Source organism: Silurus aristotelis (genome assembly GCF_946808225.1).
Source record: "Silurus aristotelis genome assembly, chromosome: 26".
In the NCBI taxonomy this organism is placed as follows: Eukaryota; Metazoa; Chordata; class Actinopteri; order Siluriformes; family Siluridae; genus Silurus; species Silurus aristotelis.
Window position 1 is genome coordinate 6,306,279 of NC_139599.1, and position 15,553 is coordinate 6,321,831.

A 15,553-nucleotide genomic window follows, 5' to 3' on the forward strand; every position below is an offset into this window, starting at 1 on the left:
CTGCGGACAGGCTTTGCTTCAGATTCCATTCTTCTGCTGAGTCTGCTGTGAATAGACCTTCTAGTCACTTCTATAAATATTTTTTAGTCAAGGGGTTGGGGGACTTGGATGGTGCGAGAAAGTTTGAGCGAGTGTGAGTAAGAAATGGGGGTGTGGTGAGAAGAGTGGGCAGTAACCAGCTTGTTATAAAAGCCTGCTGCCTCCAAAGAGACAGTACCTTCAGGAAAAAGTTTCTTCAGGTATCCAACGACTGAAGTGCTAATTCTACAGCCATGACAGAGAGGCACATCCCTTTCTCTTTTCTTCGCAGTCAGTCCTGGGACCCGTTCCGTGACTGGTACCAGGGCAACAGGATCTTCGACCAGGCATTTGGGATGCCAGCACTTCCTGAGGAGATGCATGTCTTTCCCAGCAGCCACTGGCCTGGCTATCTGCGCCCTCCCATTTCTGCTGAGATGGCCTCCCTGATGCATGGCTCTCAGGTGCCCACACCAATAATGCACACACCCATAATGCCTCATCCAGCAACCTATGCCCGTGCCTTGTCACGCCAGCTCAGCTCTGGGATGTCTGAAATCAAGCAGACACAGGAAGGCTGGAAGGTGAGCTTGGACGTCAACCATTTTTCTCCTGAGGAGCTCTCAGTGAAGACCAAGGATGGTGTGGTGGAGATCATTGGTAAGTTTGAGTGCCATTCTAAACGTAGAGATGTCTGATGAGGAGTAAAATTCCATTTCCTAATGTTAGCATAATCAAGTTTTAACTGTTGACTGCAGTTCAGCATTTCTGCTGGATCATTTAACTCTTTCTTAAGCTGTTGTACAAACATACTAATAGCTTTTGAATGATGAGTTGCTTCCCAGCTGGCTTGTCCCCCACCAAAGGAAGGATGCTTATAGATGCATTCTAGAGAATAAAGTTTAAAAACACAAAGTGTAAGTACAGAAATGGTACAAAATGCATTTTCTTGACTTCAAGAAGAATTAAAGAAGACATTGTTGATATTTCAGTGCAGGCCAGATGGTGATTTGCATCCTGACTAAATTAAAAAGACAAGAGATGATATCTATCTACAACAACAATCTGTGATTGTGTTGTACAATCTATAAACAACTAACAGACTGGAAAATCTTTAGAGACATAGAGAAAATCACGTCAGTTAGATGTGAACTGCTTTTTAATTTTGCTAATTTGCATTTATATAGCTTAGGTGTTGTTATATCTGAAATAACCCAGAAATCATACAAAATATAGTTTGCAGCCTTTGGGACATAAACTAGATTTGGTATAGATCAGTCAGGGAAAGATATAATTGTTAATTAAATTTTTTATAAAAATGTAATTGTTAATTTGTTCCTCTTGTGCATTACCTAGATTTACTGCAACTAAAGATATACGATAAAGATAGTATACTGTTTGTGAATAAAATAGGTTGGAATGCAGACAATTGTCTGTTTCTTACATTATAGAATGATCTAGAGAGCAGTCAACAGTTAGATTTAACAAAGGGGATTCAGGAAGTGAACCACGCAGAAATCAGGCCTTTGGGAAAGCAGTTTGCTTACAAGTGCTTAGATTTTCCTCTCTTTGCTCATTGTTTACAACATGAATTTCTGGTAAAGCACATGTTCATAAATAAAGCTGTTTAATGCTTTAAAAAAAAAACTTGTTAAGAAGCTTATACGCATTAATAATAATAATAATATATATATATTAGTTGCTTATTAGTTGCAGTGATGCTGCCCTATTCCCTTAGATGCAAAATTAAGGAAATATTGAGATATAAATGTTGATTAATTAATAGCCTGTATTGTATATAATGAGTAGTTATACTGTATTCAGGCAAATAGTTATTAATGCAGGGTTTTATACTAAGGCTGTAGTAGCCTGCAGGACTATCAGGATTTAAAAGGCTTGTGTCTTATTTCTATTATTGGAGCCGTTGTCACAACAGGCATACACGTTACCACAGCATAGGAACACCAGCTGTTTTTTATGAAGAAAGTCCTAGAAGACCGATAGACACATAAAAAAGAGAAAACCGTTAATGTATGTCCTGCTTCACAAAGAACATAAATTAAGAACAGCAACATGCTACCTGCTAGGTGAAACCTAAAATAGTATGGTCCAGGAAGCACATACTGCTCGGTAAAAATCAAATGTGTGCTTTGTTTTTAAAGGAAAACACGAGGAAAGGAAGGATGAGCATGGCTTCATATCTAGATCTTTCACTAGGAAGTACACGTAAGTATGAGAACTTGTTATTGTCCTTGAGAACAAGAAGTGCTTAATCTTAATAAAAATAGACTAGTACATGCTTTGACAACCTTTATATAAGCCCTCTTATATTTTAAAAATAAACTGTGACATGATGCAGCGTATAAAGAATAAATGAGGTAAAGTATTCACTTCTGATTGTGGCAAAAGTTTTCAACTGTCAAGTTTTCTGAGACTGCAGAGGCATTTCTCTTGAGGCAAACAAGAGTAATGAAACACTTTGTGACAGGCCGTTATCTAAAAAAATCAGCTTCAGTGTATTAACAGTATATCTGCTTTAAACCAGACTGCATTGGATGACACAGTGATTATTTTCCTTTAATAGCATCCGCAGTTTTGTTTTATTCGTACCCAGTATGGCATGAACTAAACATTTTCACAGGTTTTATCTTTTTTTTACTAAAAATGTGTTTGTGTTTTGCTTTGCTTTATAGCACACTTAGTACATTGGCTCTGATAACGTATAGTGAAATACAGGGAACATGGAAATGAAAATGAAAAGTTTGTGCCATTCACAGTGATCTATATAATATAGTTAGTTTTATTAATAGAGCTGAACTAAACATGAAGTACAAATAGGATTAGGGGGAATCACACCAGATGATTGGGTCTTATTGCAAATTCAGGGCAGAGTTATGACAGACCACATAAGATACTGTAAAGGATTTTAACATTTTTACTCTGTATTATGTTCATTCTTTTATGTGATGTGGTGTTTCCTTGTTTTGGGACTAAATCTGGCCACTAAGCCTTTATTCCACTATAGAACATTCCAGAAGCTTCTCCACTGCATACCACAACTCAGTTCTTCCTTGTTTCAGTCTCAGTCAAGTAAATCTTTGAAACGGGTAAAAAAAAAACAGCTCACATCAATGCAAATGCAGTCTAAAACATATATAGTAGCGTCTCCTGCTTCCTGATTATAACCATTGTGTGCCAAAGCTACCCTCTTGTCTCTTTTCCACCTCTCTCGCTCTCTCGCACACACCTAAATTGTATGAAGCTTTGTCGCCACCTAGAGGACGCCTCTGCCTGCCTTTTTTTAAAGATTTTTCACTGCATTGATTTAAATGGGTGCAACAAAAGACATCAGTGGCAGTAGATAAAGACACAGTAGTTAGTATTATTATTATTATAAGTCATCTCCAGTGACAGCACAGAGCCATTTCTCTGCTTCACAGCTTCACTCCCTGTTGTCTTTTATTTCTTGATTGTCCGTAATATCAAAAAGTTGCCTTTCGGGCAATCACCTCAGCATAAATTGTCTCTAGGTTCTTTTTACTTATTGTTTTCAGTAAGTGTTATGTTTGCCAACTCATTAGAAAGGTGTGAAAATATGTCTAAAATCATATATGAGCACACTTAGTACATCAGCTCTTATCATATATAGGCAGCTTGGTGCATTTACAGTGAGTTATTCAAACGCATCAACTTTATAACTCCAGTTAGAGGTTATTTTTGAACAATGTGCTAAAATACAGCCAGACATTTTTACTACTAAAGGGAACTCTTGCAGTTTTATTGGAATAGCATTACAAATCAGCATTACACAAAGAAGATCGATCTTATCTGCTCGAGCACATTATTACCACATTCAGCATCCTTGTGTCTTTACCCTGGGGACCATTTAGTGCTTTTAATTCTCTTAAAATGCAATCAGATTAGAAATTTGGCCATGACCAAGAAAATCTCTTTATATTTGTTTAGTCTAGTGGACAGTGGTCCCACTGGCCAACCTGTCAGCATCGGTTTCTAGCATTTTGTGGCCATTATACTTATTTCAAATACTTTTCTACACCTAACCTGTAATAAGTCAGGGCCTTAGTTGACTTTGCTGATTAGGTTTGCTATGTTATCACACATATATACAAACATTTCTGTATTTGTTGTTCACAGGGGTACTCACAGTACACAATGCATCCCCATTCCTTTACACTGACTTCTTGCCCCATTTTTGTTGTCTTGTTTTCTCCAGGCTGCCCCCTGGCGCAGATGCAGAGAAGATCACTTCCTCACTCTCCCCTGAGGGCGTCCTGACTGTGGAGGCACCACTCCCCAAACCTGCCATTCAGTCCTCTGAGATCAACATCCCCGTGAACAAGGTCAACACTGTCGTGCCAACGCAGGGTGCTTCAAAGTGATGAAGAGAAGAAGGAATCTGTTCAAGCATTGCATTTGAGACAACAAACTGCATGCTTTAGTCTCGGCTTTCTCCGTGCATGCTTTAGTATATGAAAAGGGATTGATTTCTTGTTTTGCACTTTGTGAGGTTTTTTTTGTTTTCTGTGTGTGTATGTCAACATTGGCATGTGCACTGCAACCATTTGTTAGTTCCACTTTAATCACACACTTCCTTTAAATATTGGACACTCACACAAAAACACACACATAGCATTTGCTGATGGGAACTGAAAGCAGTTTGCACACTTGCTAATAGAAGGGTGTTGGTTTCTTTGACACACAAACACACAAGTAGCAGTCCACACAGAGGGACAGTCTTGACTTTATTCACACACCTCTAATCCCCAACAGAGCTGTTTATTTCCCTCCCACCGACACAAGTGTACAATCAGCATGAAAAGGCTCCAGGGGTGTAAAGTTTGCGTAATGTTCTTGTAATGATTTAAAGGGAAACATTTGGAAGGTAATTGAGCAGAACCTTATGCTATGGACCTTTGAATAAACTTTTAACAGCAAACCTACAACATATTTTTCAATATGTCATTGTAATGGTTCACATAATAGCTTATATTGCTGCATGTTGAATTTAAAGCTGCATCAAAACCATCTACAATATGTAACAGCAAACTTTTAACTTGGTAAAGCTGATCAAATATTTGGTTGTATGACACTTTCATTGAAAACATAAAAGAAATTTAAACATACTGTAAGTAAAACATTATCTTAAAACTATTTATCTGCTAATAGCTCGGCCAGTGGCAAAACAAAACGTATTTATCACCATTTATGCAGTGGCGGACCGTCCACTGGTGCCCTACCTGAATCAATCCACTTCTTAGTACCACATCACAGCTTTTGTATAGAACATCATTCAGCAAGAATGAATGGCATTACCCAAGTAAGAAACTCAGTCAACATAATTTAACAATTCTCCTTTCACTGTAACCACAGCTATTCCACCCACATAAATTCTCTCTCTCTCTCTCTCTCTCTCTCTCTCTCTCTCTCTCTCTCTCTCTCTGTCTCTCTCTCTCTCTCTCTCTCTCTCTCTCTCTCTCTCTCTATATATATATATATATATATATATATATATATATATATATATATATATATATATATATATATATATATATATATATATATATATATATATATATACAGTACAGACCAAAAGTTTGGACACACCTTCTCATTCAAAGAGTTTTCTTTATTTTCATGACTATGAAAATTGTAGATTCACACTGAAGGCATCAAAACTATGAATGAACACATGTGGAATTATATATGGAATTATATACATAACAAAAAAGTGTGAAACAACTGAAAAATTTAATATTCTAGGTTCTTCAAAGTAGCCACCTTTTGCTTTGATTACTGCTTTGCACACTCTTGGCATTCTCTTGATGAGCTTCAAGAGATAGTCACCTGAAATGGTCTTCCAACAGTCTTGAAGGAGTTCCCCGAGAGATGCTTGGCACTTGTTGGCCCTTTTGCCTTCACTCTGCGGTCCAGCTCACCCCTAAACCATCTCGATTGAGTTCAGGTCCGGTGACTGTGGAGGCCAGGTCATCTGGCGCAGCACCCCATCACTCTCCTTCTTGGTCAAATAGCCCTTGATGCCTTCAGTGTGACTCTACCACTTTCATAGTCATGAAAATAAAGAAAACTATTTGAATGAGAAGGTGTGTCCAAACTTTTGGTCTGTACTGTATATATATATATATATATATATATATATATATATATATATATATATATATATATATATATATATATATATATATATATATATATATATATATATATATAAAATCAAATATATTTGATCTTGTGTAGTTTGCAGGAAATACAGTTTAATAGTTTTGACTAGTGTGCCCTCTGACCATTCTATCTACCTACCTACCTACCTACCTACCTACCTACCTACCTACCTACCAACCCACCAACCCACCCAAAAAAGAAACAGCTTCAAGCAGCATAGAGTTTATGTAAAAAAAAAAAAAGTCTGCCGTGCTCAACAGGCTGGCCTAACAGAAAACATAACTTGGATTGGATAGAAACTCAAACCGAAACGTACACTTTCAAGCACTTCTCCCAGATGGAGCTCACCCAAAAGTTATGCTATGATGCTATACTGGGAATAATGTATATTCGTGAATTAATACATATTCATGGACAGTGTTACTGATCAAATTTAGGCCAGTAGAGAAGGCCTGGCCGGCCTTGACAGGCCACCACAGGATTTATAAGCAAAGAAGCCATTGTATTCTGACTAAAATTTCTCCTTTTAAATGGTTCTCAGTGACTCACTTGTAAATATAATCACAGACAGATTCCAGGCTCTGTTTAAATAAATGATTATTATTTTTTTTTTCTACCCGATCTACCACATTGTGTTCATAAGAGAATTACCACAAACAAGAATTTATTTTGTCCCATTCAGCTTGAATTCCTGCTCACACCCAGTGTTCCCTGGATAGGATCCTGATGTTCCTATACTGAGAAAAGAACAGGAAATGTTCATTTGATTTTCATTTATAAAGTAAGTATAAGTTTAATAAGTGAATTCTGTCAGAATATGTATAAATATATATGTGCAGGTATATTATTGTAAAAATATTGTCTGACATCAATGGACATACATGGACAACCAACACATGTAAAAGGGTAATTTTAAGTCAATAAAAATAAAAAACAAGAAAGAGAGAAATAATAATGCACAGAAAATACGTAAAACAATACATCAAGATTGGCAAGAGTTCACAACAGCTGAGTAGAAAGCATGTTGTTTAAATACACATGAACCAGGAAATACTGTAAAACAGACATATCTGAAAGAGCTGGAAAACTACTAAGGAGACTGCAACCTTTGCTCCAATCTGCTTTAAAAATAAGGCACTAATTCTGCATTACAGGGACTGTGGTGTGGTACTTGCTCTGTTTCCTGACCAATTTTACAGGTTCTTTTCATGTCCAAGTGGGTTTCCTGGGATCACTCAAACCTGCAAAAAACACCAATGTGTGGAACAGATACTCTATGGTGTAAAAGTGAATGGTAATATTCAGGGTATACAGTAATCCCCTGCTTTACCGTGGTTGGAATCTCGCACGCCCCCAGTTTATTGCATTTATTAAATTGCATTTGCCACATAACATTTATTTAGCTGATTTTCCCGGTCTCTCGCGGATAGCACGACCAAAAAATAGGGAATTCCTTATAGGGAATTGTTTTTATAGAGTTTTATGTGGAAATTATGAACTGTATTAATACAAATATAATTATTAACGATAAAATGAAGTAAAATGTTACTACTGTACAGTACTGTATACATAAAATAGCTTTTTTGGGTTGGCGTCCATTCATCGCGGTTTTTCGTTTATATATTTGATAAACGGGGGATTACTGTATTCCAATCCCACACTCTGAGTTCTTGAGAGAGACACCAGAGCTACTTAAACCAAGATAAATTGGTTACTAAAGATTAATATGTCAGATCATATCTCTATTTATTTGCCATAGTTGGTCACAATCTTGAGCCTTGTGGCATTAGACACTGCATATTTCCACATCATCCCTCCTCTAACCGACCTGATCTAACTCATGGTTTTTCTTACAACCCCTTTCACAATTGACAAGACTGTATTACAACACAAGTGAATTCTAAAATATGCCTGACAGGAATTCTCCAGGACCAGGCTTAACCTAACACCCTTACTTCATAAAATTTTTATGGACAATTAGAGACTCCTTCTGGGAACTGATTTTGACCTCCGGAACTAAATGAAGAGACTAAAGGAGGGATTAGCATGTGAAAAATGAACAGTCAGGATTTACCCACAGCATTCCCAAAATGTGTCATACAGTAGCACATTTTTTTTATTTTTGGTCAATGACTATTTAAGTAAAGAACAAGGTCAAACACTTGTTCATTTGCAATCCTGGATAAAGCAGCTCTGTCATGTCATCTTTAATCTTATAATCAGATTCAGAGATGTACAAAATGTATGTTTAGAAAAATGAGGATTATGTTAGAACATGATATGGTGGATACTGTATGCTCCTTTTTATAGGCTCTATCCATTAGCCATGTTTTATGCCTAAGGGCATGCTGAAGACAGCTGCATAATCTCTGTGCATATGTGTGTTCATGTTGCTCCAACCCCAGCACTAATGTACACTCATTCTCTGTCTCTCTCTGGCTGCACAGGCATGCTATTTTTAGAAAGGTATACGATGTCCTGCATTTCCTGCATGTTCCATGGCAGTAGTGGAAATCTGATGAGCGCTCTCTGTGTGTGTATGTTACCTCAGGATGAAGTAATATTCCCCAGAAATCTTTCAGAATCGCAAATGTGTTGTGTGTAATAGCGGAAATGTGTTTTCTATTTTTACTTTTTTTTAGGCAGTATTGAGCAGATGAAGATCGAAGAAATTTCAGAACATTTTCTGTCCTACACAAAACAATGTGGATAGCATGCACATATCATTTCTATAGGCTTTCATTTCGTATGGCCTTTGGACCCTTTACTTTGTGTGTGTGTGTGTGTGTGTGTGTGTGTGTGTGTGTGTGTGTGTGTGTGTGTGTGTGTGTGTATATATATATATATATATATATATATATATATATATATATATATATATATATATATATATATAATCACAGCACCGATTTTTAAATCAAGTTAAACCAACCATTCACTTATTCTCAATAGCTGTTTCAAACTGTTTAGGGTCATGGAGGGTACAACCTAAACTGGGAGCACTAGGTGCAATGTGGGAATACATGCTAGATGGGAGACCATCACACGGCAACACATACCTATGTTTTTCAGAGGTGGGAAGAAACCCATGCAGGATAACATGCTAAGGTCCACTCAGACAGTAACCTGAGCTGAGAAAACTAGAATGCTGTTTTTTTTTTTTACAGAATATAATCAGATCAGTCTGAACGTCAATAGTTGGGTAAGTAGAATATTCCAGCGATATTCCAGGAAAGAAATGTTATTTAACACCAGAGCCATGTTAGCTTAACATTATTATTTTTGTCACATAATGTTCTGTCCAGTCTGGTTATATGCAAGATAGAGCCAGTGGAGTCTAAGTACTCCAAGTACTCCAGGGCCAAAAAATCCATGAATCACCCTTTACATTTCCCCTCTTTTAATGCTTATTTAAATGATTCATCTACTCAAGCCCTCTTTCACCCATCCATCTACTGAATCTTTCCCTTTTTCTCCATGTGAAGATCCTTGAAGATACTTAGCCAGCTGTCTTTCTTTATTTCTTTATTTCTTTCTTCATCTCCAGTATTCAGCATAGAGGCTTGGGAAAATACATATTAGGATGTGTTCATATGAGGAAGTCGACATTCTCTCAGCGATATACAGGTCACCAGACATACAACAAAAGGTGATTCCAGTACACATATACTCTATTTAATATCAATTATTTTCCTTGAATCTTGCAAAAGATTTGTAGGTTATTATGCTTTTAAATGAGAAGCCAACTAGACACGTTGAGAACCTGCTGCTGTAATGGAATTAAACAGCACTTTAGATAATGTTATAGCATGCAATAATCTTAAATCTGACACAGTTTTCCTATTTGATTTAATTATTTATTTGGCTGTTTATTGACTTTATTATCAATATATATTCAGTCTTCAACAGTCTATATATTTATCACAATTTTAATGAGTCTGTTTATTTGATTATTTTGCTGTACAGTCCCAATTTGGAGCTTTCATGAGGATTCTAGATATTGACTTTACTATGTGACTATATTTATGTTATGTTCTATAGTTATAGTGCTATATAGCAACGATTAGTGATTTTGGCCATGACCAGTGGTGGAAGAAGTACATAAACAATGTCCTTGAGTTAAAATAGAGTTACACTAGTTAAAATATTACTCCAGTAAATGTAAAAGTGCTCCCTTCAAAATTTTACTTGAGAAAAAGTATTAAAGTATTTGTCATCAAATATACTTAAAAATCCAAAGTACTACGAATTATTATGGCTATAATGTCCTATTATCATTTTTACTTCTGCTTAATCAACGCATTTTATATTAAAAGACACCAATGTTACTCTTAGCACACCAATCTATTAATAGAATGATATTAATGAGTCAAACACTGATGGATATCTGTTCAAATTATCATGAGCCCAAAACCTTTCGTTTCATGATTCAGGATCAGGATTTTCTTCCATCATGTATTACTTTAAAAATGTTCTGCTTTCTGTTAAACTGACACTGAAATGTATGTCAATGCTAAGTAGATAGCAAAATTTTGTTAAGTAAACATATTTGACTTTGAACTGTAGTGAAGTAAAAGTCTGCCCGAATAGAAATACTTCACTATTTGACGGATATGCAAACAAACTAATTACAATCACATTTACTTTTGTTACTGTCCACCACTGGTTCTGACATTATGCTTCATGAGATCCATTCAACAAGCATTATACCTTCAGTCTCTAACAGCTGATTGATGGTGAAAATTTACAGCCATGAAGTCGAAAGATGTCATATGGCTCAGGTAATGAACATCATTCTAAAACTCAGGAACAGTGTGGGTATATTCCAGTTACTTTTGCTTATTGTTTAAATATCAGTAAGGAATATACCAGGACAGGACATGCTATTACAGTAATAAAAATGAAAATAACATGGTGTAATGCTGCTCAAACTGCAAAATGTAATGAAAACCCTAAAGTCTATTTCTCTTATACCACAGAATTTCTTCTCAATTATTATATGTTCTAGTTTGTTAAAGCATGCCAAGTCATATTTAGCATTTTACTGTTATTACAGTTAGAACATTCTTGATATGAGAAGCTGCCATTAATTGCATTGCTAGTTTCACTTACATTAGTCATCCTCCATATTCTCCAGTTAATAAGACAATAAAAAATGTGGATTTAAATGTTGAAGCACTAGAGGACATATCGTACTTCATTTTGATTTTTTTAAAGCAAAGAAATAAACAAATTGAATAAATATTTTCTTATTGAATTTTGCAAAAATAAAAAAAGCGTGTTTTTATATTAGTGTATATAAGACTAAAGTGGGTACTTGTGCATGAATTAAGCTGTGAGTAGTGAGAAAATCCAACCAGTCTCCCTTTGAGCTTGAGTTGTGGCATATGTAGAGCATCTGGTCACTGGTGCTGGCAGTCTTTTGTATGTGTGTGTGTGTGTGTGTGTGTGTGTGTGTGTGTGTGTGTGTGTGTGTGTGTGTGTGTGTGTGTGTTTGGGTGTGTGTGTGTCTGTGTGTATGCACAATCACACACTCAGTCTGGCCCATTGAACAGCTTCTGCATTTCTCATTGAAGATTTTCGATTCATGCAATTACAGATGCACGTGTGTACACAAAGCAAGACACACTGTTCATACACTCAGCTGTCAGTTTATTAGGCATCTACCTCACTGATAGTTTTATCAGGTACGAGAGCAGAGTTGTTAGTATTCATGTATGGATTTATGTGCTGCTTTGCACAGTCCAGCTTCTCAAACATCAGTGAAATACGACGAACAAGAGCTACCATTAATCAGATTTTATTTGGATTATGGACCAGCAAAGCAGCATCACTGCTTTAATACTGCTTCTTTACAAAGAAACATTTTTACTCTAGCATGAATAATAAGAATAATAATAGTACAGCTAATTGATAAATCAATTTATCATTAAATTGCTGTTCATGGCCAGGGTCACAGGAGTTCCTGGATTGCCAGTCCATTGCAGGGCACCAGGCACTCACATACTTCACATTACATGTTATATAAGTATTTCATTTAACAGTTCTTTTTTGTGTGAAGCAGCACTCTTACACCTGCAGATGTGTTACATAACGTTTCGTCTGGCTTTCTTGGTAATGGTTCACATGTACAGGTTTCCTTCATCTACCTGAGCACAAGCCCACTGAGTGATGATAAGCTATTGAGCATATTAAATCTTCCCCACAGCCCTAGATACAGAGATTGTATTGGATGGCGCTGCCGCACGTGCGCTGTTCTTATTGGTGACTGCAATCAGACAGAAGCGAACCGGATGGACTTATTTACAGATTGATGTGGCATGCGGCCTGAAAACAGATGTTCACGTTGAAGGACACGCGCATACACACACTCTCACTCTCTCACACACAAACACACAGAGAGAGAAAGAGAAAGAGAAAGAGAGAGAGAGAGAAAGAGAGAGAGAGAGAGAGAGAGAGAGAGAGAGAGAGAGAGCGTGCTTGCTACCCAAACGATGCCACCCAAATGAGGATGGGTTCCCTTCTGAGTCTGGTTCCTCTCGAGGTTTCCTCCTCATACCATCACAGGAATTTTCCTTGCCTCTGTCGCCACTGAATCATTTCTCTGAAACTGTTTTGTTACAATGCCCATTGTTAAGCTTTGGCCCAGAGAAGATGGCAGCATTCCTGGATCATGTACTCATATGGCTTCTTCTTTGCATGATAGAGCTTTAACCTGCATTTGTGGATGAAATCACCAACTGTGCTTACAGACACTGATTTTTGGAGGTGTTTCTGAGCCCATGCGTGAGTTTTATTACAGAATCGTGGCTGTTTTTTAAGTTATGCATTGCCACCCGAGGGCCCAAAGATCAGCAGCAACCAATATTGATTTTCGTACGGAGAATTCTCAGAATTTTTTGATGATATTATGCCTGTAGATGATGAGATATTCAAAGTCTTTGCAATTTATGTTGAGGTACATTATTCCAAAATTGTAGACACAGTGTTTTGCAGATTGGTGAACCTCTGCATCTCTCTAAAAAATGTTTTTATACCAAATCATGTTACTGACCTGTTGCGAATTAACTTAATTAGTTGAAATAGGTGAATTTTTCCCCAGCAATTTTTTCCAAGTAACACTTACACCTTAAATTTTACTGTTTACTGTTCATACGCATCCTTGTATATACACTTTTTTTCACATATATCTTTATATATTTTATATAGTTTATACCTTTTTCTTTTTCTTTATCTACCTTATTTTTATTTTTCTCATTCTATTCCCTCATGCCAGACCATCGTAAAAAAACATTTTACTGCATGTTATACTCTGTATATATGTGACAAAATTTGATTTGATTTGATTTCACCTCTTGTTGCCCCTGTCTCAAATTCAAAATTAGTTCATTAAGTTCATTAAAATGGCACGTTTCCTCAGCTTATCCATTTGATGTGTTTTATTGTAAAAAAAAATAAAATGGGTTTATAAGATTCGCAAATCATTGCATTCTGTTGTATTTACATTTTACACAGCACCCCAGCTGTGTTTTTGGGACTGGGGTGGTAAAGAGAAGACATGCTTGTAGACTTTCATCTAATCTGGCAAAGAGATACGAGAGGTAAAAATAGCACTTTCAAAAGTCGTAAATCAGGGGTTCCCAACCACCAGGACCAGCACTTGGCCATGGATCATTTGTACTGAATAAATACGTTTATTGAATTTAATGATTTGCAAAAAAAAAGAATTGTAAATGTATCAGCAATATTAAATCTTTTCTCAAAAATCCATTAATTCATTCCTCTTCAGTAGTAGTGCTTTATCCTGGGTCAAGGTTGTATTGGATCCCTACACTATCCTAGGTACACTGGTTGCGTGAATGGAAATGAGCCCTGTTCAACGCAGAGTACAATACACCTTGTGATTCATTTTAGCCAGTTTACTTAATAGCATGTTTTTGGGTGGTGGGAGGAAAGTAGAGAACCCAGAAGAAGCCAATGACGATGCAGGGAGAGCATAACTCTGCCCTACTGACTTTCTTCCACTCAGGGAAATTGCATACTTGAGTTCAGATGGCTGTGTACTGGAGGTTTCCACCCTTTTGCAAGTCCTGAGAGAGCACTTCAGCCTCTGAATCAGCACAATAGCATTCTGATACTAAGAAATAATACCAGTTTTCGGTCTGACTGATACTTTCCTTTGTCACACCTACTTGATTAAACAATGAGTGCTGCTATCAGAAATCATGAACTGCTAAATATTTGCCATAAGTCAGCAAAGTGATCTCATATCAGCGAAGCAAAAATGAATATAACAATGAAATACATTTCACTGAAGCTCCTTGAATTGAACAATTAGGATTTACACGCCTGAAGCGTATTCATTCAGTTATTTGCACTCTTTTCAAGAACACTACATGACAGTTTAGTGAATATAATGATAAATATTAAACTTATAGATGATAAAGTTATAATTTAGCATTTCTATATAGTATAGAATCGTCACTGTCCGTGCTTTGTAACACTCAGTGAGTTTTTCGACATAGGAAAATCTTTGGATAGAAGAGAACCATGTTCTAGGTGACATTTTAATGCTGAAAAACATTTTAAAATTAATTAGACAAAAGTCTGCTTGCCATTGCCAAGAACCTGAGAAATTCTAAGTCTCTGGTTGTAAAGATTTCCTGTGGTAGAATCTCCAACTTAAAAATATTAAAACATAGTTAAAACATGGCCTTACAACAAATTACAGTACATAATTTAGCATAACAACAATTTACAGTACTGTACTCTATAAACAATACAGTATGTATATGTATGTGGAGGGTGGAACATATGCTGCTATGTCTGCCTGCTGAAATTTAAAATATATATACATTTTTTTTACAATTTATTGTATCACTATCTTCATCATAAGGTCGAACCATCGGAACTCTTGGATCATCTGTAATTGAAATCTGGGTTACGGTTTGGCCGCATCCCAAGAGTTTATTTTAATAATTTAATGATAACAGATAATATACTAAATGATCAATAATATACTAAATGGTCAAATATTTGTGGACACCTGTCCATCATACTCATATGTGGTTATTCCTCAAACTGTTGCCACAATGTTGGAAGCACAGAGTTGTATGGAATGGCTATTTCCTGTTATTGAAACTAAACTGGCTCTAACATGACAATATCCCTGTGCACAACTGAAGCTCCATTGAACTTGTTTTGGAATACATGAACTCAAGTGTCCTACACAAAGCTGTTAGTGCAAGAAAAGAGGAATTAAATCTAGAAAATAATGTTCATGATAGTCAGGTGTCCAAACAAAAAACTTTAGCCATACAATATATTGTAGAGA

General features: G+C 36.4%; 1 protein-coding gene across 1 annotated transcript; it reads left to right on the top strand.

Annotated features, from left to right (window-relative positions):
* Positions 1–200: 200 nt before the first annotated feature.
* hspb1 (heat shock protein, alpha-crystallin-related, 1) lies at positions 201–4,982 on the top strand. The gene is made up of 3 exons (XM_083530511.1): positions 201–678; positions 2,181–2,244; positions 4,253–4,982. Exons 1-3 carry the CDS (start codon positions 273–275, stop codon positions 4,416–4,418), a joined length of 636 nt encoding a protein of 211 aa, XP_083386637.1. The 5' UTR covers positions 201–272; the 3' UTR covers positions 4,419–4,982.
* The last annotated feature ends 10,571 nt before the right edge of the window (positions 4,983–15,553 follow it).

Coding starts and splice junctions, on each gene's coding strand:
- hspb1 (XM_083530511.1), top strand. CDS start 273: ATGACAGAGAGGCACATCCCTTTCTCTTTTCTTCGCAGTCAGTCCTGG. Junction 679..2,180: donor TGGTGTGGTGGAGATCATTG/GTAAGTTTGAGT, acceptor TTGTTTTTAAAG/GAAAACACGAGGAAAGGAAG. Junction 2,245..4,252: donor TCTTTCACTAGGAAGTACAC/GTAAGTATGAGA, acceptor TGTTTTCTCCAG/GCTGCCCCCTGGCGCAGATG.